The sequence below is a fragment of the Puntigrus tetrazona genome, chromosome 13, assembly GCF_018831695.1.
Source record: "Puntigrus tetrazona isolate hp1 chromosome 13, ASM1883169v1, whole genome shotgun sequence".
In the NCBI taxonomy this organism is placed as follows: Eukaryota; Metazoa; Chordata; class Actinopteri; order Cypriniformes; family Cyprinidae; genus Puntigrus; species Puntigrus tetrazona.
In genome coordinates, this window is record NC_056711.1 from 24,527,959 (window position 1) to 24,551,174 (window position 23,216).

General features: G+C 38.9%; 1 protein-coding gene across 7 annotated transcripts in view; it reads left to right on the top strand.

Moving 5' to 3' along the window:
* smap1 (small ArfGAP 1) overlaps positions 1 to 23,216 on the top strand; it is an 86,455-nt gene that overhangs the window by 10,619 nt on the left and 52,620 nt on the right. For 4 of the 7 annotated variants that reach the window (XM_043254733.1, XM_043254734.1, XM_043254736.1 and 1 more), the window contains exons 2-4: positions 7,879 to 8,012; positions 9,512 to 9,597; positions 14,268 to 14,343. In XM_043254733.1, coding sequence (XP_043110668.1) covers positions 7,879 to 8,012; positions 9,512 to 9,597; positions 14,268 to 14,343 — 296 coding nt within the window. Of the gene's footprint in view, positions 1 to 7,878; positions 8,013 to 9,511; positions 9,598 to 14,267; positions 14,344 to 20,664; positions 20,737 to 23,216 lie in introns of all 7 variants that reach the window. The other 3 variants (XM_043254729.1, XM_043254731.1, XM_043254732.1) reach the window with 1 other exon arrangement.

Genomic DNA, 23,216 nt, shown 5'->3' on the forward strand with positions numbered 1-23,216 from the left:
CTCTCTCTCTCTGTCTCTCTCTCTCTGTCTCTCTCTCTCTCTGTCTCTCTCTGTCTCTCTCTCTCTCTGTCTCTCTCTGTCTCTCTCTCTCTCTCTCTCTCTCTCTCTCTCTCTCTCTCTCTCTCTCTCTCTCTCTCTCTCTCTCTCTCTCTCTCTCTCTCTCTCTCTCTCTCTCTCTCTCTCTCTCTCTCTCTCTCTCTCTCTCTCTCTCTCTCTCTCTCTCTCTCTCTCTCTCTCTCTCTCTCTCTCTCTCTCTCTCTCTCTCTCTCTCTCTCTCTGTCTCTGTCTCTCTGTCTCTGTCTCTCTCTCTCTCTCTCTCTCTCTCTCTCTCTCTCTCTCTCTCTCTCTGTCTCTCTCTCTCTCGCTCTCTCTCTCTCTGTCTATCTCTCTAATTTCTGACCCTTCTCTGTTGACTGCCTTAAGTATCTTTGGCATCACGGGGCGGACTGATCAATCTCCTTGTAGCGTTTTTTGGAAGCACCCGCTGAGAATCTGACAGGTTGTAATTTGGTTTGTGCGAAGCCCTGTGTTCACGGGTACATTTATTACTTTCAGTCTATTTCAGGATTTTTACTCTTGTCCCCTCATGTAGTTCACAGTGATGCTAGTCTATATGTATTCAGTGTCAGCGTTTCGTCTCACGGTTAGTTTTCAGATAAATCCTCTTGCTCTGCGGGTCGCTGCCTATCTGTTACGGTTGGTATTTAGATACGCTTGCCATGCGCTTCTACTTCACACTTGATTTTTTTTTTTTGAGTTTATTTCCTTGTGTGTGTGTGTGTGTGTGTGGGTTTTTTTTTCTTTCGGGGTTGATCATGGGGTGGGAAGGATCTAAAAACACTCCCAGGCAGGCGCAGCAAAGCGTAATCTTACAGTTCCAGTACATTTCTCGACTCCCACCAACACCAATTAGTTGTGTTAGCGTACTGTGCTGTGCTAAAAGATGGATGAGTTCAGAATCAGGCGTGATTCTAGGATGGCCTCATTTGGATGCTTTGGTCTGTAGGTCCTTTTGCATTAATCGTGACAAGCAGGTTTTCTTGGTAGGAGCTCACAAACATTTATTTATTTTTAAATTGTAAAATTTTTTTTTGTAACTTTTTTTTTTCTGGCAATTTTGATCAGTTTACTGTCTTTGCAGAATAGTATTAATTTCTTTTGAAAAATTGTAGTGCTGTTTTTTCTGTATATTGACATTTCCTCATTTTGATGTTTAAATTAGTTTTGCAGTGAGCTTAATCTTTAAAAACGTATTGCAGATTATATCGTTGTGAACCCTAAATTTGGACAAATTGAAAAGTATTAATTTAGTGAGTTTCTATTATAAGCTTTAACTTGACAATAATTATTGATTTTTAATTTATTGCTGTTTGCACCGGCATTAAAGCACAGGCTGTTTCACCAAACAAAAGCTTCAGGTCACTTTAGTTAAACATTAACATCTGTGTTTTTGTACTTTTGGTTTTATTGGTGAACCTGACAGTCTTGCTCTCCCTGTATCCCGTGCTTCTAAAAGACCAGCTGAAGAGTGCGTTATGGCATCTGTTGTACCAACGGGAATGCGCTTTTAGTTCAGCCCTATAATATTCATTTCACTCCATGGTGTGAATGAACCATTTGTGTGCGATTCCTTTAGCTTTCTCATATCCTGTTTGGTGTGAAAGGCCCTTTAGACTGCATCAAGTGTGTTCACTATGGCGAACAGCTGGGGGTCCATGCAGCTAGAACCCACACTAATAGGCACGGCTGTGATGGACAGGGCAGAGCCGCTTATATCCCCCTCACCCGCTCTGCTATAACGTAACCAGACGCATTTTCTTCTCCAGTTATGGATAACAAATAGACACATGCACATTAACAGCCTGTTATTTGGTGTTGAAAAGGTGCAGGTTGATATGAATGTGCGCGGTGTTCTCTGTGTGATGTGGTTGTTTTCTGCCGTCACCTTTTTTAATGAGAGAAAAATGGAGGCTTTTAAGAAAATGGCAGCAGCACTTCTAAAAGGCTCAATGGGTGACCTTATGCAGCCCAAAAGTGTGTGTGTGTGTGTGTGTGTGTGTGTGTGTGTGTGTGTGTGTGTGTGTGTGTGTGCGCGCACCCACATTAAGGTGTGTGTGTCTGACAGACTGCTGTGCCGATTCACTCTTTGGACCTAAAGACGAGGCTAAGTGCCACTGCAGGAAGCTCCTGCCGGCTCACTTCCTGTTTTATACTGGGATCCCACTGTCACATTCCCAGCATGCTTTGTGCAGTGACCTATACTCAGCAGTCGCTGCTCGCAGTGACTTAGTTAGAGATGCACACAGATGCACTGTACAAGCGTGGCTTGCCCTTACAGACTCAACGAGGCGTGAACACACACACACACACACAGAAACACGGTCTATTATATAAACATCATCAGAGCTGTCATGCACTGTTAAAGAAAGCAGTGTGAGTTATTTTTAAAGACACATACATGCTATCTAGCAAAACTGCAGTGAGAGTGAGTGTGGCCAGCATTGCTGCACTGTATTCTGGGTTACCTGTGCACAAACATTGATGGACCTTTGTAAGGATTGATGTAAGTTTTTGTTTGACTCAAATAAAAGCATGGCTCTGAGGGGCTTTCTTTTAGGTTATATGATTGTTCTCTCTCTCTCACACACACACACACACACACACACACACACACACACACAAAAGATCTATATAACTACAACTATATATATTAGTATTCATATTCCTCATAGCCTCCTCAACATTGGCTTATTATGACTAAAATGCCAAGATTTTATGTTACAGAAGATTTCAAATAATCATAGAATCCTGAAATAAATGCATCACAGATTCCCCAAAAATATTAATTATTGTTAACTTTAATAATAGTAAGAAATGTTTCCTAAGCACCCAATCTGTATATTACAGACTGGCTGCTAAAAAAATCAGTTTTGCAATCTCATAAATAGATTCAATTTCAAAACATAATGAAATTGAATTGAATGAATGCAGTTATTTAAAATTGTAAATTCTTTTTTTTTTTTTTTTTACTGTACTTTACTGTACTGTTCAAATGAATGCAGCCTTTTAGCATGTTTATATATATATATATATATATATATATATATATATATATATATATATATATATATATATATATATATATATATATATATAAATCATAATATACTTGGACTATTTATATCCCAGGCAGACTTGCACAGCCTATTGGAAACCTCTCTTTTCCACCATCCATGTGTAGTTAGTTTTCTTTAATGTTTTGGTCCACTTTGCGTCCTGTTCAGCTGTTAAAACCATGTTTGGTGGAGAGGAGGGCAGCAGTGCAGGGTTCTGAAACACAACAACTGGCCCCTGTCCCTGGGCCAGACCGGGACAATCAGCACCAGCCTTTTGAAGTGTTACCCGAGCATAGCTGGAGGGTCCTCGAGTTCTTTGAGGTTTCTGGGTGAAGTACAGTACTGCTCTCTTCTCCCATTTTTTTTTTCTTCCTCCCCTTTCTTTCTCCCTCTGTCCTCTCTCTCTCTCTCTCTCTCCTCTCTCTTTGGCAGAGCTGATGGAAAGGATTAGGAAGGAAGTGAAAAGAGAGAAAGGGGCTCTCTCCCCCAGAAGTGAAAGATGGAGGGCAGAAGGGACTATTGTTTATTTTGACAAATGCTCTCTTGTAGCCTTGAGGTGACATTGACGAAGCGTTTCGGCCACTCAATTTTCAGCGAGACAGGTGCTACAAAGGCACGGATGACGTGTGTGTATGCATTTGGCACATCTTATATCAGCCGTGTTCCATTGTTTATGTGCATTCAATGCAAGCAAATGAGCTACAGGCTTATAAATCTGGGGTGACTCCTCAGTGAAGTGGGTAGAAACCCGGGGACCATTGAGGCGACTGTAAATCTCCCGCTGTACCTACAAGCACAAAGTCCCATCGAGCCCCTCGCTGGATGTTTAGACACTGAATCATTTATTTGGCCTGCCTTTTAATTGAGTTTTCAGGGGAGGGGCGACTCGCACACCCAGGGTGCTCCGTGTTTGTAGGCTCTCCCAAAAATATGTTATCTCACTACCCAGCTGCTGAAAGCATCCTTTGCTTGTTCTCAGGTCTAAATATAGCATGCCTCAGCCTTTCTGAGGAAATTTCATACAGCGCTTTATCCTTCGCATCCTTCTACCACGGACTTGTTTACAGCACCCGGTAGCGGCTTCGTAAAGGTGAATGGTGAATTATTAGCCAGTGTACGGTGACTGAGGGACTCGCTCGCATCGCTCTACATCTGCTGCGACCAGCTGTGGAGATAATGAATGGACTTGGGAGGAGAGGAAGTAGAAAGATCATCAAAACATGTCACTTCAGAGAATTTGAAATTGCCCCTTTTGGACGCCAGAGGCCGTAATCCAACCTTGCAGAATTCGGAGAGCTTAGACGGGGTCGTAGGTCGTGACCTGTCTTGGTTGCCAGGTTTCCTCCATTGCAGCAAAAAATTCTAGAAAAAAAATGTAAATTTGAGGTTACTTGCTTCCCCGCTGCCTATTTTTTGTTCGTTGAGTCAACTTAAAAATTTTTGTTACTTACTCTTAATTTAAGTGGCAACTAAAATGTATTTATTTAGTTGACTAAACAAAATAGTTATTTAAAGTGTAGGCATGTCTGTCTGCAGGGCAGTGAGAAATACAGCGGTTGGTTGTCTGACCTCTACTCTTGGCTGGTTTTGAGTCCTTCTTTAACATCCATCTCGGTAATGCTGCACAGATTGACGCAAGACTGACTGTATGTGGTAGAAGATGTCAGCTTGCTATGATGTTTATGTTGAAGCTACAATCTATGCTGCAAATTATGTTGTAGACAGACACTTGATTATAATGAGAGTAATTTTGTTATGACACATCATGTCTGTGGTGTTTGCATGTGATGTAGAGACAGTATAATGTTAGGTTGTTTATGGTCGGCCAACAATATAGCAGCAAATTAACTGATGTGCTGTCACAGGTGTACTTATGCATACTGACTATTATGATGAACATTTTTCCATAATGTATTACCGTTATTAATCTTTTGTTTTTAACTTTTATAGCTAAAAAGTAGGGTAGGGCGTTTTTTGTGTGTTTTTTCTTTTATTATTTTTTTATATTTTTATTTTTATTATTATTATTTTTGGAATCGCTATTAGAAATATTACCAAATGTTAGAATTAGACATTTAGAAATGCCAATGATAACAGTGAAGTGAAAAGAATGATCCAAGCGCATGTGTTTACCTGCTCACTGAGATACGCTCATGCAGAGTGCACTTTTGTGGCAGTGTAATAAGAAAAAACTTGCAAGAGGATGACAATGAACGTGGGAGAATGTCCACGTTTACACAGAAAAAACAGCGCAAGAGGGGGAAAGAAAGCTGTAACCACTTTTGTATACTGTATTGCATGTTTCTTTCAGACTAAAAGCTGTTGCTGTTTTTACAGAACATGTATAGTTAATACAATAGTCTACTTTTTTTTAAGTTTTTTAACAAGTTAGTGGTAGGACTTGATATATTCATCTATACATTCATGCGCATCTCGTGAGATGTAGATGTTGCAGATCACTGACAAGCTACACAATATCAGGTTCAGTTGTTGGGTGATTAATTTGCGATACTCTGCCCGATATTGCGTAGCTTATAAGTGATCTACAGCTCTATCAACCGCCGCTTCATTTGAAGATTGATCACTAATCAAAGAACCGGCTTTACTGACAAGATGCGCATGAATATATCATCCGGCCCTAGCTTGAAAGTTAATAAAGAAAAAAGTACTAGCTGAATAGTTAAGAATGCTAAAAAAACAAACACAAAAATTAAATATCACCTTTTCATTTAGAATAAATTCTAATGATGTTTATTATTGTAATATTAAATGTATGATCTACTGCCTACATCTAATGTCTACATCTGAGACCGATTACTGTGGTGGGGAGGTTATCTGATTTTGTGTCTACTTATGCCAGTGCATCATTGCAGGCATATCAAAAAAATGTATATCAAATGCATGCATATTTGATCTTCCAAATATTTTGATTTGGACTGTTTGAAACTGGGATTTTCACAATCCTGGAACACCTGGAAGTTGAGGGAACCCAAAAGGAAACTTTCAGAGGTCCTGGGAAATTCATGAGAAAGATTTCATAAAAAAAAAAAAAAAAAAAAAAAAAAAAAAATTTCATAGAAATTAATAAAATCTTTAAAAGGCACTGACATTTCTATAGTCCATATAATGTAGTTAATGTAAATTCTTTAAAGCAAAAACTGTTCTGTATGAGTGTGTTTTTTCTATTCAAGTCATTTTTAAGAATCATGGAAATGCATTAGTCAGAAGGTGTGGGAACCCTGAAATAAGCACTGCGGTGTTTCAGTCCAGCGGGGAGGGTGTGGAGAGAGTTCCTCCAGCGCTTCCCCTCCGCAGGGGCACCGCACCCTTCACTGCACCGGGCTCCGCTCAATGACAAATTAACCCTCTTTAATTGTGGGTGAGTTATGCAGCTCCTGGTGCAGCGGTGTGAGACACAATCTTGCAGCCTTTTATTGGGCTAATAAATCTGGGAGGGTGGCAGACGGAGGCTGTGCAGCCAGCCGGATGGTAGTTTGGGGTGGGTGAGAGATAAGAGACTGGAAACCCGCTCTCTCTCATTACCGCAGTTTTCGCCAGAGTTTTTCCGGAGTGTTGGGGGAATCTTATCAGCCTGCTCACGCGTCGCCCGTCCTCTTTTGTCATCTGAGCACAGAACAGAAGCAAGATAGCCATTAATATCCTGAGCAATCATGCAGGATAAATTATGAACATGCTTAAAAGGGAAGAAACAGTGCGGTATTGTTTGTTATGCTAATGGCTGGACTTGTGTGTGTGCGTCTAGTAGTGTGTGTGCGCGTTTTGGACGCTCTATTTTTCTATTCAGGAGCTGTGTGGGTGGCACTGCCAGGGTCAGTGCTTTACTTCACTCTTGCCTGATGGGCATGCAAACTCATGCCAGGCATCCCGCAGGCAGAATACAGATCCCATCCCCCCCCCCCCGAAACCAGGGATACGGCTCTGTGCTGCGAGAGAGCGCGAGACGGAGGAAGCGAATTGGACACGTCCTAAGATGGCTGACAGGTGTAGATAAAGCCAAAGAGGGCGGGTGAACCACTGAAATCCATTTCCCAGCAAACCCGGTGATTTATAGCCCGTCAGGAGCTGCGCTCTCACCAGCACCAACCGACCAGCCGAGAGCTGTCAGGACCGCTCCAGTGCGCCCACACCCCCCGATCCGTCCGCTTCCACGCGCAAATTTTCACCCGAAAGCTATCGACTTCTTGCGCTCAGAACCGAAAGATACACAACCTCCGTTTCTGCCTTTTGTTAGAGCCTACCGTCAGAGCGCTTTCGTCTGCCCCCGTGCTATTACAGTCACTTCTCTGAGCTGAATATTACACACCGGGCTGAAGATAATCACATGCAGTCTGTGTTGTAGCACAATTCACATTTTTCTTCTCCCTTTTTTCCGCGGTTGATGAAATCAGGAGTCTCGCAATGTAGTTTCACTATTTTATTCGGGTACCTGCAGCTATTGACTGTTGATTCAGGTGGGCTACCTGCTGCATTCATCTGGCGCCTGGATCGAATTTTATTATCACGACTGCAAAATTCCATCGTTTAGATATTGGTTTTTTGGCATCGCAGCACAATGTGGTTTATTCGATGCCATGGCAAGGAGGAATTGCATGACGGAGCTCGAGGCGGCACCGTGACTCCGAAGATTTATTTTAAACTGCTGTTTCTTTACTGCCTGTTACAATGCCGTTATCTGTTTCAGATAATGGGAAGTGCTTTACCCCAGGTCTAAATTTTCTGTTTTCTGTCTCTTTCCCCGCAGGACCTCGATGGGCCTCTTGGAATCTTGGTGTGTTTATTTGTATCCGCTGTGCTGGAATACACCGGAACCTGGGAGTGCATATATCACGCGTTAAATCAGTCAACCTGGACCAATGGACTCCCGAGCAGATACAAGTATGTGTGTTTACATGTGTTGGCCGTTTTATTTTGCTTGTTGATGACCTGACTATCATTCCACTGATTAAGGCATTAAAGGAACAGTTCAGTCAAAAATGACAATTCTGTCATCATTTACTCACTCTCAAGTAGTTCCAGATCTATATGAATTTCTTTTGTTCTGTTGAACGCAAAGGAAGATGTTTTGAATAAGGTTTGTAACCAGGCTGCTTTGGACACCATTGACTTCCATAGTTCAGGAAAAAAAGGGCCCAGATTTGGAACTGCTTGAGGGTGAGTAAATAATGACAGAGTTTTTCATTTTTGGCTGAACTATTCCCTTAATTACTCACCCACATGTCGTTCCAAACCTTCAGTTATCTTCAGAGCACAAACAAAGATATTGTTTCTGACCCTCCATAGACAGCAACGAAACTACCAATATTAACCCCTAGAAGGATAGTAAGGACATTGAGCAAATATTTCGACCTTAGTTTTAAGAAGCTATAAAGAAATAAATGTTTTTGCACTAAGAAAACAAATAACTTTATTTTTTCGTTTCTTATCTTATTTTCGTTTCTTTCTTGTCATCTATTTTAAAATAGAGTAATTTATAAAACATGTTTGCTATATTTTTGATGGGAATGCTGACCAAACCACCAGAAAAGTCCTTGTTGAGCCCTTCCTAAAGTCATTAGGACACCTGTTTTTCTTTTATAGTGTGAGTGATGTCTTCAAAACACTTCTTCATGTAGTCCAGATAACCTTCATTAATATTGCAGGTATATTTGTGTAACTGAATTTGTGTGTGTCTGCATGTTGTGCTGTAAAAAACAGCGTGGCTTGAAAGATTTATGAATTTTTAAGCAACCAAAAGGGAGTCTTGCATCTCCCCTTTGCATATTAATTGACGTCTGGATGGATAATTAATTCTTGATGGGTAATTACTTGTCTGTTTTTCAGCATCTTCTCTTCCTTCAGTCGGATCCATCATCCTCATATTAATTTGTCTCTGACAGGCTTAGACATACGTGACATAGAACTGATAATGCAAATGCGTGTCATTTGTACATGTTTGAAATGGCCTCTATTGCATGTTTAATTAAGAATCAGGGCCAGAAACTCAAATAGACGACTGAGGTTTTGTTTTTGTTTTCTTCAGGTTAAAAGGTCATGCATTTTACCACTAGCTTTAAGAGGAAGTTAGGCACAGTGGTGTGTGGCATGAATCATGGTACAGGCATTTTGCACCAACCCATCAAATTTCACCAAATTAAAGAATGAATGAGGTCGCTCTTTATTAAGAGGTTCATGCTAAATACATATCAGCTTAATAAATACAATTAAACATTTTAAGTATTTAATGGGTAACATTACACAGAACTCTGATATGCATTAGATTTTTATTTATTAAGTTGCTTGCTTTTGCTCCTGCCTGATAGACTTGGGGATAAATGGATGGTCTGCCTTGTTTTTCACCTGTTTTCTTTTGTTTTTGTCCGTCTTTCTCTGTTTAGAGCGTGCAGAGCATGGGCAACACCAAGGCAAGACAGCTGTATGAAGCTCATCTCCCAGAAAACTTCAGACGGCCGCAAACTGACCAGTATCCTTGAGTCTACCTGTGTTTTTGTTCGATGGCCTTTACTACTTATTTGAGTAGAAAGTTGACGACATTTATCAGAGGCTGAGTTCAGCGTGTGGTACAGATGCGTTTTTAGTCATCTGCAGAGTGTTTACATGATTAAAGTGAATAATCCTTTTCTTGGCGCTAGAAAAGACAAATTGTGGATTTGTTATATTGAAAGAACTGCGTGCTTGTGAGTTTATGGAAAGTTTGTATTGCTGCATCCTACTCCTTTCTTGCCGCTGCCAAATTCACAAACTATCAGATTCTGTAGCCAGCACTTGCAACTTTTTTCTTGTAAGCAACCGAAAAGGTTTTAAATGGAATTTACATGGAATTTAAATGACTACATGTTGGGTTGTCTTGCACATGGATAAATGAAGCTATGCAATATTTGGTTGCCAAATACGGGGATTCGCAACACTCAGATTTATAGACAATGTTTTGAAGGAGTCGTCAGAGTGATGTTCATTTGTAGTTCCTGTTAAAACACTTTTAGGCTCCACCCTAGAGCTAACTGTTACTATTGAGATGGCAAAGAATGCCATTTCCAGTGTACTGTAAATCGTTCTGGTCTAACCCAATTTAATGAGCAGCTGATGATTTCTGTATATTTATAAAACTAGATTTTGAAGGCATTTCTCTTTTTTCAGAGAAAAATATTTGTATGCTGAATTTAGAAATTCTACTCAGTTAAAAAACATTAATATTCTGCTCACAATGATGCTAAATACACTTTTTCAACATGAATATGCATAATTATACCACTTGTAGCCCTTTATTCTTTATCGTAGAGACATTGTGTACCTTTTTGTTTCTTGAGATATTGGTTGTAGGCTATGAACAATATCACGACCCTGCACTGCCATATTTCAAGGCTTGATAAATTAGGAAAAGGAGATCTAAATGCTCTGTAAAGCAATTTTTTAAATTTAATAATAATGTAATTGTGGGTAAACTAAAAAAGGTGCTGCCATAGAATTCCACTGATTGTTTGTGCTTATTACCATTTATTCACTGCATTTCAAAGGTTTTTTTTTTAAATTATTTATTTAGCAAAGATGCATTAAATTAATATAGAGTAAATGCATTTATAATGTTACTAAATATTTATATTTAAATAAAATATTATTTTGAACTTTATCTTTATCAAAAAAAATCACAGATTTCATAAAACATTAAACTGATTTTTAACACCGATAATAAGAAATGTTTATAGAACATAGAATTGGTATATTAAAATGATTGCTGGAGGATCATGTGACACTAAAGAGTAAAGTCAACTGCAAGAATAATTTATTTAAAAACATCATATTTGATATTTAGCTATTTCACAATATTTTTTTTTTAAATTAAATTTACAGTTGTATTTTTAGCAAATAAATATGTTTGAGCGTAAAAGACTTTTAACAGATGTCGACGTTTGATTGGTAGTGTTTTTAATAATTGCACAATACTATGAGGTATTGATTTCTTGATATCTTGATTTATACATTTCATTTGTCATTTCCGTCACAACAACTCAAACACCCTGTAGTTCCATCATGAACTATATATAAGAAAATTTTAAAAAATCCTGTTGGGAATTCCTGGTGTAAGGTGAATGTGTCAGGCAGAAGCCTATGTGACTTCACACCTCTGGCTGCAGATTTTTAGAGAAAACAGCTGCTGTTTTCAGCAACTTCACACACAGCAAAGCTGAGCAGGAACTACCTCATCGCTGAGGCCTAACAGGAAGTCTCCTCATGTCTTCCATCCCTCCGCCTCATCCCTCTTGCCTCGGGTATCCTCCTCCGTCCTATTTCACACCATCAGTCTAATTGGGTGTGTGTGGCGGCCGGGATAATTCCATATTCTCCTCATTGGCGCCTTCAGAAACCCTAATTGAATTTCCCTGGCATCCGCAGCCTGTTATCAGCGCTCCTGCGTTTGGTGTGGCTATGGAAATGGCTTCATTTGTATGCTGACCGATGAGGTACAATATTCTTAACCGTCAAAATGGATTAATCCGGACAGCAGAGGTGAGCTTCCTCCACAAACCGGCTTTGATGGAATTTGCTTTATCACAGGTGTGGTTTCTTCAGATGGAAATGTGGATCTTTTGTGTGCCAGTGTGGGGGTCTTTCACTCCCTCTCACCCCCTTTCACTTATCACCGCTTCCCTCTCGTGATCTCTCTAATGGAAAAGTTGGCCGTGTTAATATAAATGTCAGATCGGCAGAGAGAAGAAAGTTCTTTCTCTTCCGTCGCTGCTTATGAATGGCAGATGTACCTACATTTGGTGCGCTTATAGTTTTTCTCACCCCCATCCCCCAATATTTTTTTTTTTTTAAACCTCAAAACTCGTTTATCTTTCTATTTATGCGAGTGCTATTTTTTGTGCGTCATCCTTCCTACCAGCTTCTTTCTGTAACTTTTGCATCACGTCCTAACTCGGCATGATGCAACAAAGCATCTGCACCATTTTAAGTTTAGGAATGTGCAAAACTCCACATTTTCAAAATCGACTCGTCTAGGTGCCTGAAGCTGCACTCGACTGATCGTCGTAAAGAAGCCCTGCATAATTAAGTGTTCCTGAGGATTTTTAATTAGCTGGTTCAGGTGTGTTTGATTAGTGTTTGAGCTGAACTTTGCGAGAAGGTATATCTCCAGGAACGGGATTGGCCTCATTTACATACGTTTTTGCATTCTGAAACAGTAGACGGGGCACAGCAGAACAGAACGCATTTAAAGGGTATTAAAGGAACACTACCCTTTTTTTGGATATGGACTCATTCTCCAACTCCCCCAGAGTTAATAAGTTGAGTTTTACCATTTTGGGAATCAATCCCGCTGATCTCTGAGTCTGGACGATAGCACTTTTGCTTGATATGACTGCGCCTGCTGCTGCGGCCATGGTACGGCAGCAAACTTCCTTGAATAAAGTTCCAAATCATATCAGCCTAGAAAAATCACAACAGCTGGTCTTCCGCCAGTACATGGTGTAACTACGGAAGAGTCGAGTTTTAAGTAGGAAAAAAAAACTCTTTGGTCATTTTTGAACCAAATGTTACTGTTCTAATTGGATTCGATGATCTATCCTAAGGGTAATCAAGGTATCAGCTGAATGGATTCGAAAACGGTGAAACTTATTGACTTATTGGGGGAGTTTTTTCCCAAAATAGTGGAGTGTTCTTTCAATGTAAAGATTCTTGAACATTTTCCAGGAGGGTTTTGTGCTATAACTGGCTAGCAGCTAAAGCTCAGCAAGCTGTCAATAAGCTAATTAAAGAAACACAGCTAAATTTACACACACACACACACACACACACGCATATCATAAGTGCCAGTAAAAACAGAAATATTTTACAAAGATAATAGAATCTAACAAAATAACTTTTATTCAAATAATCCTGAAAAAATATCACTGTTTCCACAAAAATATTAAGTGTTTTCAACATTGAGATTAATAAATGTTTTTTGAACAGCAAATCAGCATATTAGAAGGATTTCTGAAGGATTATGTGATACTGAAGACTGAACATTTCAGCTTTGCTGCAGTTTTAAAATAGATTATCTTTAATTCTAATAACATTTTACACTATTGCTGTTTTTGCAGTTTTTTTTTTTTAAATCAAATAAATGCAGCTTAGGTGACATGCTTCCTTCTGAACCAATAAAAAAACAATACCAACCCCAGACTTTTGAAAGCTATTATATTTTATTTAGTTGTATTGTTTAAAATTGGTCCCCCATACACCACTTGAAATTCTTCTCCGACCACCGGTTTGAGAACCTCTGATCTTTTGTTCTGAGGATGCTACAGGGGTTTTGTCGCTCACCCCTGTCTTTTCTCTTTCTCTTTCTCACATTCTTTCTCTCCTTGCCACCTGCTTCCTCACCCTGATCCATATTTCATCAGATGCATTATTGTATTGTGATTAGGGATTCATGAGAGTGTAAATCCAATAAAGCTGCGTGAACCAGTCCTCTTAGCATTTTACTGTCGCTGTATAAATTCGCACTGTTAACAGGGAGTGAGATTCAGAGAGAGCGTGTTTTGATTTGGCTCTGGCCTCACTCTGTGCATGTGTGTTTGCTGTGAAAGAAGAAAAAAAAAAACAGGCTTGGGAGGATTTGGGACACTTTTTTCTTTTTTTCCAAGATGCAGAATGCTAAGTTGAGTTTGTGGTGTTGGTGCTCTGGTGTCTTTAATGATGTGGAGAGAAAATACCATCAGTCTGAGAAGCCTCTTTAATGCAGGAGTTGCATTGCATCTGAGTATATGTACGATATATGTGAATGTTCCCGTTAAATCTTTCAAGCCAATATGAGATTTTGATCCAAAAGAAACAAAAATCAAAAACAAGTCTTCAAACTGGGTCTTGGATCAACTTTAAAACAAGAAGACTGAGAATAAGACCCCATTAAAACTAACAGAAGGTTTTGTAACTTTCATTGTGTGCACCCATAAATTTGTGAGGTGTATCTCGTCAAAACTTGTTGCCATAGCCCAAGTTAAGCCGCTTTTAAAAAAAATGTAGTTAAGTTCTCAAGCTTCTGTCTAGTTATCAAGCAACGTCTCAGTTTAAAGAGTGAATGTGTACCATGTGTGTTTAAATGCTGTGATTTGTTTTAGTTTTTTTTAATTTTCCTAAGCAATGTTTCAGAGCTGTGGAGTTCTTCATCAGGGACAAGTATGAGAGAAAGAAGTACTACGATAAAAACGCCGTCAACGGAGCAATTGTGAGTATCAATGTCCGTCTAACTAACTTTTAATCTTGTTTGTCTATTTTATTTAGTTATTCATCTGTGAATTCATATCACTTCCTGCGGTTTAATAAATGAAGAAGCATGTAATCTAAATAAACAAACTCTGAAAGTGGCATTTCTCTGAGGTGCTGTGCTGGACTCAAGTGGTGGAGCAATCTGTGCGAACAAGATTGAAACTGATCTTGCGGATTTGGTTGCAGAACGTGCATTTAGCATCTGCAGTTTTGATTTTGTGATGCAGTGCAGCATATTGAATCATGAGGTTGTATCGTGAGCCGGTTGGAAACACCCAGCTCTAGTATTTACTGTCCGTCTTATGTGTGGAAGGCCTGATTTGGTGGCCAGTTGTTCTGATCATTGATGCCTCAAATTTATATTACACAGCCTGGTGGGTTGCAGCTGTGCTTCGCGCGTTGGAAATTGATTGACAGGAGCCAGCAGCCAATCAAAGCACTCTCACTTGTGTTAAAGACTTTCTGTGACTTCCTCTCTGTTCTTTAATGTTTGTGTTGACCAAACGCCACGAGGAATGGTAATTGACCATCTTTAGGGTGCCGTGCAGGTCTTAGCCTCATGATAATGCTTGCGGAGCTTAAGCAATCTAAACAAACAGCCTCCTTTTGGCCTTTTCTGATTGCTTTGGATGAGGAGAGACTGAAACATGGTTACACTGTGAAAGGTTTTCGATCAAACTCTGCAAGGCTGCCCTGTCCAATTACATTTCTCTCTCTACTTAAGCCTACCCAAGCAGAGCTCTGCCTTTCTCTGACAGGCCTGCCCGAGACCGGCCAATTAAAGCCTCTGCCTGCAGAAACAGACGGCCAATCAGATTTCAGCAGTGGTGGTCAGACGTTGACCGAGGAGACACAAACCAGGCAAATATATAAGCGGCACTGGCCTGTGTCAAAAAGGGGTGGAAAAAAAACAGTTCATTGAATTAAAATGCAGTACTAAAATGCAAAATAGTGGTGTGTTGTGCACCACACTGTAACATTGAGGCATTGCCTGAAGAAAGACTATGATTCCAGGTCGTCTTCATCCACCGACTCTGCCAACGGCTTTTATATGCAAATAAATTATTAAAAACAACTCATTATCAGTTTAAGGCATTTTGCTTTGTGTGTGGAGGGGGTCTGGATGAGAGAGAGAGTGTGTATGAAGAAAAGAAAGGACTGAGTAGGTTAGAGAGAACAGTATGAAGCGAGGGACTGTTACTTGTGATGAATACAGAAGCAGATTATGATTTACAGCGACTTTGTTTTGGCCCTGTGTGTGTTTAAAATGTATTAACGTTTTAAAAAAGTGATTCTCAGCTGCATTCTTTGAGTTATTGTTAAGTAAAGCTAATACGTTGGCAACATTTTGCTGGATCAACAAAAAGACTTAACCTGATCCTCACCCCTAAACCTAGACTTACCCATAATTTTTTTCCTAAAATGAGAGGGAAATTATGGCTGATTATCAAAGACTGTAGAAGTACCTAACGCTGATAGTAAGCCTAAAACTGACATTTCCAGATCCAAGATCAACAAGATCCTTTTCCACCACCTTTTTCTATGACCGTGTCATTACACACCTGTTACCCACAAGTTGGTGGTTGATGTTTTACACTACATACATAAATACTAAATACATAAATGAATTGTAGTTCTTCTCTAGTGTTTGCAGATTATGGTTGTCAAACTGATTTAATTACCTCCTGTTCCTGGCATCTGTGTTTGCCCTTGTTAATGCAGAATATCCTTGTTTAAAAAAAAAAAAAAAAAAAAAGAACTCACAAAGGAATACAGGTATCCCAGTCCTATAGAACAGCTTACTTTAACAGTGCGGTAATGTACATTTTCATAATCAGCATCCTGGTTTAAACGTACATGTTCCTGCTTTGACAAGAGGGTGCAACTCAAGCCATTGTGCATAGTATTCTTCCTCCACCATTTATTCTGCTGACTGGAAGGTAAACAGTTTACAGTAACACTAACACAGCTTCTAATTCTATTATTACTCACCTTTTCATTCCAAACCGTAATTTTCCAAACTTAAATTGAATTACTATATATTTTTAAATGCGATAATCAACAGTCAACTTGATCTTGAGCCTCAAAAAGAATTGTATGCAAACATTGCACATGTTTTTAAATTAAATTATAACATTCTATTACATTTCCATATGAATATATGTGGAGTTAATCCCCTAGTTATAATAATGACAAATATATAAAAAAAAAGGTACTACTTTCATTTACATTATTTTAGTGATGATGCAACTGTTGTTATATTTTTGTGCAAACTGTTATCGGCCTATATGTTTTCCAAAGACAGCAAAAAAAAAAAAGAGAAAAGAAATCAATAGTTGCCTGTTTCCAGCCCACATGGAGAAAAATGCAATATTGCAGCCTTTCCTTGCTTCAATTACTAAAACAAGCTCAAGAGAGTCTAACGGCCCTCCCTCTCTTTCCTACTCCTTGTCTTCCTGTCTCGTGGCAGTAATGAAAGTTCTGTGTGTTCTTCTGTGGCAGTAGATGGGGAATAAATGTGTCTTATTGAAAGCCTTATCGCCAGTCAGCGCGCTCAAGTCATGTTCCTTCCCTGCTGATTCGCACCATTTAAATGATTGTGTGTGTGTGAAGCCAACAGCGAAGCGGAACCTCAGAAAATAAATGTCCCAGGATATTAAGCGTCCTGCACTTCCTTGTTTTGTTTTGATGTTTTCAAAACATGCTTTTTCCATTTCCAATTTTTCATTTTTTTTTTTTTTTTGCATGCTTTTTTCGTTATTTTGATCAAAGTGTTTTCGAACCATGGAAAATGTGCAAAATGAAGGATCTCAGCGGACCGTTTTTAATATCAAGAACAGAATATATAAAAGACGAAGGGAATATGAACATCACAGGCTGAGCTCTGCTATGGTAAATGTAATTTGATTTTTTTTTTTTTTTTTTTTTTTTTTAAGAAAACTGTTGGTTTCTCTACGCCACAGAACTGTCTGTATGAGTGTGAATGTGTGAATGAGATATCTGAGCGTAACTAATTATAGCTTCAGCCTTCCACAGCCAGCGATTGGCCAATTCTCATACTTCTCACTGTCTCTTTTCACACTGCAGTCATCTAAGCTTCATTCAGCCCCAAGTGACCTGGCCTGCTTGGCCGTTTGCACTGCATTATGGGGCATTTAGCTGTCCGCTCCTTCTATTACTTCTCAACTAGAAAGCCGGAGACCTTTGGACCTCACACTGATTCTGTTACTTCTTTGAGAGGTTGGGAGTCTTCACGCCTTCGGCTGCATTAAGATGGAGATGGGTTCTCCCTTCACACTCCGGGCTGATTGCTGTCTCTGCTTATTGACCGCCTCTCTTCATCTCCTCCTGTTTCCCGTTCTGGCCTTATTTCCCCAGACGGGCTCGGTGGTATTAAAGGGATTGGGGGGGAAAGAGGAGGAGTATTGCGTGGTATTATTTAATGGCTCTCTAATGAATATGGGCCCATGCTGCTGCGGAGCATAGTGCTGATGCTAACCCAATAAAAGCAGATTATGAGGGGGATCCATCAGCAGGTAATGAACCGGTCCGGACAGTTCTGTGCTAACTCGGGCTGTAATGGACCTACTTGTTCAGCTTGGGCCCTGTGGACGCATGCTGCTGACAGTACTACTTCCATACTGGGACAAAAGGAAAGCCACCTGTCTTCTTGTCCCTTTCTCTTCCTGAAAACTCCCTCGCCACCGTCACCTGCTTCAGAGGAGTATTCCGGGTTTAATGCAAGTTAAGCTCAACCGACAGAATTTGTGGCTTGTGTTGAATAGCAGAAAAATAAAAAAAGGAGGTTACTGTGAGTCACCTACAAAGGAGGTTAACGTAGGCAATTTTTTTTGTTTGTTTTATGGCAGAAATTTGAAGCTTCTTGTATTATTAAAACACAGGCATTCATTTTATGTTAAGCAATAAACTTGTATTGGTTTATCTGCAGGTCTGTATAAATGTATATTTTCGAAGACATTCTAGGGTTTATGGCCTGTCGTAAAAATTTAATATAATGTTTCATTGGTCATGACATCATATTGTTTACATCATTTGGCTGTTGTTGAAAAACTGACAATTTTAATGTGTATTTGCCATATTCCCTTTTAAAATCAGTGCCTCACTGTAACCCACAATAGAATTTGGTATTTGTAGAATAAATGCATTCCAAATAATATTTAGTTTGTGTTATTTCTGATGAATCTATCAGTTATTTTATAATTAGGTGATGATACATTTTTTTGCCTTTATATTATATTTCTGCCATTAAATTGCCAATGTTTTATTTAAACTATTTACAATAAAGTGTCAAGGAAAAAGTAAAAATTCATTTTTGTAATCAACATTATGCCACACATGCTATCATGTCGAGCTTAGCTTATATTTAACCCTGAATATTCTTTTTGCTTGCTCGCTCATGCAGCTTTTTGCTTTATTTCTCCATATCTTCTTCTTCTTCTTCACCTTTCTCTCTGTCTGTCTGTTTTTCCTCTCTCTCTGTCTGGTAGGGAATGTGCTGTCACTTAGGTGATGATGCAGAAATGGAGTAAAAACCTTGGCCCTGAACCACCCTCTTAAGAGAAAGAGGCTTTGTTGGGACTCTGTGAAGGGGCAGAGCCGTTTATCTGCCCCAGAGCCAATAAAATCTACCTCAACAAACTGCCCCAGCTAATGAAAGGGGCACAGTGAGGGGAAAGGGGAAAGGAAGAAAACAAAAAGAAAGTGTGAGGGTCAATGTAGTGACTTGAGCCGTTTCATCCAGTGCATGGCAGATATAACAGGTGCCTTTGTTTATACATGTACATTGCAGGAAATAGAATTCACGCTGAGAGCGCACATGGAGGTTTTTTTTTCTCAACCAATGCAGTGTTTCGGTATTTCACACAACATTAATCATGGGAAGTTTGTGCATAATTAGAGTGGAACTGTATTTCTAGCATTTGTCTTCAGCATTCTGTCTTCAGGATTGCACACTGAAGCGGCTGTTGCAATCGATATAACACTAAAGTGGACTCAAAACATGACTTAATTACGAGTCAAAAGGCATCACTTGTTAGCTTGCAGTTCTCTCACACCTTGTTGAACATCAACTGCTATGCCTTTTTGTTCTTTTTGCTTTGATAACTAGACTGCAGCAATATGGGATATTGAATGGGTTTCATATCTCTGTTCAGATCACAATAGCTTTTCAAAATAAAAAGGATTTTTTTTTTTTCATCACAATTGAGTCGTCCCTTTTGCAAGCAGTAATTGAACCACTTTAGGTATTTTGTTATATCGCAAACGACGCCCTTCTATACTCTAACAGTACAATTCTTAATGAAACCGAGAATAGAAATCTATTCTATCGAACTTGGCTAAGCTTTTATGTATAAATATATGAGCAAGCTTTTCAAACATCGCCGTCTAATTGATGCAGTTATTTGCAGTGTCTACACTTGTGAGTTAATCTTATTGATTTTCAGGCAGTCTTGGCCATACAGATTGACAAAGTCTTGACTACAGATTCGGCAGATGGTCTCGCTTCTTACATCTTCTGGAACATCTGGTGAAATCTGGGCTATTTTTACCCACCAAATGTGTCCTTGATGATGGATGCGACTGCTGATGTTGCAACTAAACCAGGAAACATGGTTCTTCTTCCTGATGTGTATATTATTGTCTTGTTTTAATGTTAAAATATCTATGCGTCCTTTTAAACAGGATGTATTCACTAAGAAGTAGTTATTTAAAATAAATAAATAAATATATATATATATATATATATATATATATATATATATATATATATATATATATATATATATATATATATATCTTGAATTAAGTTTTTATCCATTTGGCAAGAAAATGTTTTGCTTTGTACGCATAATTTTACTGAGGTTTACATGGAAAAAATAACGCCAATGGGCTAATAAAAAATAGCCTAACTTAATTCTCAAGATTTTAATATCTTCAGCTATTTTGCTTCACAAATGGATTTGTTTTAACAATGTTTAAATTTTTTTTTTACTAAAACTGGCAGAAATACTGATTTATGAAATTATTTTGCAGTGTTCGAGATGTGTGTGTGTGTGTGTGTGTGAATATATCAGTATATAAATGTTGCTTTTCCCAGTTTCCCACATGCTGAATAATTATTTACTGTATAGTGATCGCTGCAGCCTATTAATTCAGATTTCTCTTCTTCCGCTCTTTTTTTCCTCCACACCCCCTCTTTATCTTGCCGTCATTCTTTTTTTAATTTCTCTCTTTCGCCCTCTCTCCTCTGCCCCTGCAGAAGTCCTCTGATGCTGCTTTGCCCTCAGTATCATCTCCTTCTTCGCAAGCAGCGGAGAAAAGCAAACTGGAGGTACTGTAGCGCTGTGCTTCTCTGTGCTGTGCTCGTGCTGTGCATTTTCTAGGCTGCATCCCATTTTGCATACTTTTCATCCTACATAATATGCCAGTTAAGAATGATTCCATTTCAAATAATATTGTTTAAAAATATGCAATAATGAAATTTAATCCCCGTTTAGCTGCTGTTTAGTTTTAATCAAAAACAGGCTAACCCCTTTTAATATGCAGAATCAAGACGCAATTTTAAGAGGTGGTGGTTTATCACAGTATTAATGCACTTTCAGATCACTAGCAAAGTGGTATGCAAGTTGGGACAGACCTCTGTGTGCTGTTAATCAATCATCGAATCAATGTTTTATGATATAATGTGTTATGCAATCCCTGCAAAAGCACAAATGGTCATGCTGGTTAATGCAGGACAAGCTCATTTTAGCTGGTCAGGTTGGACAATTGGCATGTTTGGTCAAGTCTGGTGGAAGCAAACTACAAATATTAGTAGTAGTAGTAGTAGAATAAATTACATATTATATATGTAAAACATAACGCAGAAAATAAAGTCATATATACTTTTCAACTTCCTGCATAAGCTATTTGTAAAATGAAGTGTAATTACATCAGTGGTTTGAAGTGTAAAAACGGATGTAATTGCACCAGTCAGAACCGCCACAAACTATTGACAGTTTTGGCAACAGATTATTAAACCTCCCGTAAGAACGATAATTTAAACCAAACAAAGGGCAAGGAGAGAGAACCTATAGAAGTCGCACTGACGAGGTTACAGTCATTGTCGAAAAGTGATGTCGTTGCGTTTGAGTGTATGTTTGGAGTCTGTTGCCTCTGTGCTCTGCTGTGGAAAGGAATCGATAGCGCAGCTCTGTCAGCATGCAGAGTGGAAATAGAATAATCAATGTTCCCATAAAGGGCTCCAAACGGCCAATCCGCACCTCTCCTCCAGGCCTGCTCTCCATTTGTTCCGTCTGCTGGTAATCATAGTGCCAGTCAGACACCCCACCGCCGATGCAGAAAACACACTCTGATCCCTCACTCCCACACCTGAACCAGCCTCTCGCTCAGTGTTTTTGCGGTAGCAATTGATTCGTGCTGAGAAAAAATAAAACCAATTACTCAATATCGAGGTCGAACCTTTACTATGCATTTGGGTGGCTTCGCTATAGCGTTTTAAATGGTTAAAGGGGGCACCTATCATGCGCCTTTTTAAAAGATGTGATATTGGCCTTGGGTGTCCCCAGAATGTGTGTCTAAAGTTTCATCTCAAAATACTCAGTTCATTTAATATAACATCTGTAAAAAATGTCATTGTGGAGATGCGTCTTAAAAAGAACTATTTCGGTGTATCTCAGTTGAAATGCGTATGAGCTAGCTGTGAGGTCACCGAGGTCTGAACGTTGGTAAATTTTTCGTATTCAAAAATATCATTTGTCCTCTGAATGTCTCTTTTGCCGTTTAAAACTCATCATATGGATATGTGCATGTGTATTTATATTTAGGGACTTTGCAAAAATGTTTATCGGCCGGCGTTTATGATATGGAAATGGGGGGCGGGGCATGGCCATAATGGAGATAATTAAAATATCTAAAGAATGTTATCGAAATGAATGTTTTTAAAATAAAAATATGACATGAAACATTAGAAGACTGTTAATGTAGATTATGATTGATGCCGCAGTTTTACTAAAAAAGAAGTATCTGAACAGGATGAGGTGAAGCTGAAGATTGACTTTGTGCCAATAAACTGAAGCCCGCTTTGACACATTCTCTGTAATTAATCAATTAACTAAGATATATAACATAGAACTAACAATACAGCTTTTTGCACAAAAGGATGCATATGCCTTACGCAATCTTTCAGGAATTTATTATAGATTTCACATTCTTTAAAGTTCTCGTTATAATACTGTTTATAGCAGATTTGTGCTATATTTTTATCTACATCAAGCGATTCCTGAAATCGCTTGCGTGTTTTCAAAACCATATGCATACCTAAAACAACTGAAATTGAAGTATGCCTTCTGTTGAACAAATTACAAAAGCACTGCTGCATTTTTATAATATCAGTGTTACAAAAAGAAACACCTAAAAGCAATATGTCCTCAAATAGCTCAGTATCGGGCATGAAACTAGACACTGGTGATATGTAGAGTGTTTAGCATGCTCATAAATGTTAATATACCAACACGTCCTATGTTAGATTAATCATATATGTCTGAACCTGCCATGTTTCTCTCTCTTCTCATGTCAAAAAATAATAAAATAAGGAGTGGGTGGGATTTTTATCATTGTTGGGTAGTTGATTTCACACAGCGCTAACACACATTTATGTGCAAACACCATGTAAAAGTGGATTTTGCATAATATGTGCCCATTAAACGCCTTTGTGAAACTTTATGGGTGTTTTTACAAGCATAGTCATGTCATATATTACCTTCTTAATCTAAATAATAGAATTGCAAATGTTTAAAACCGTATGTATAT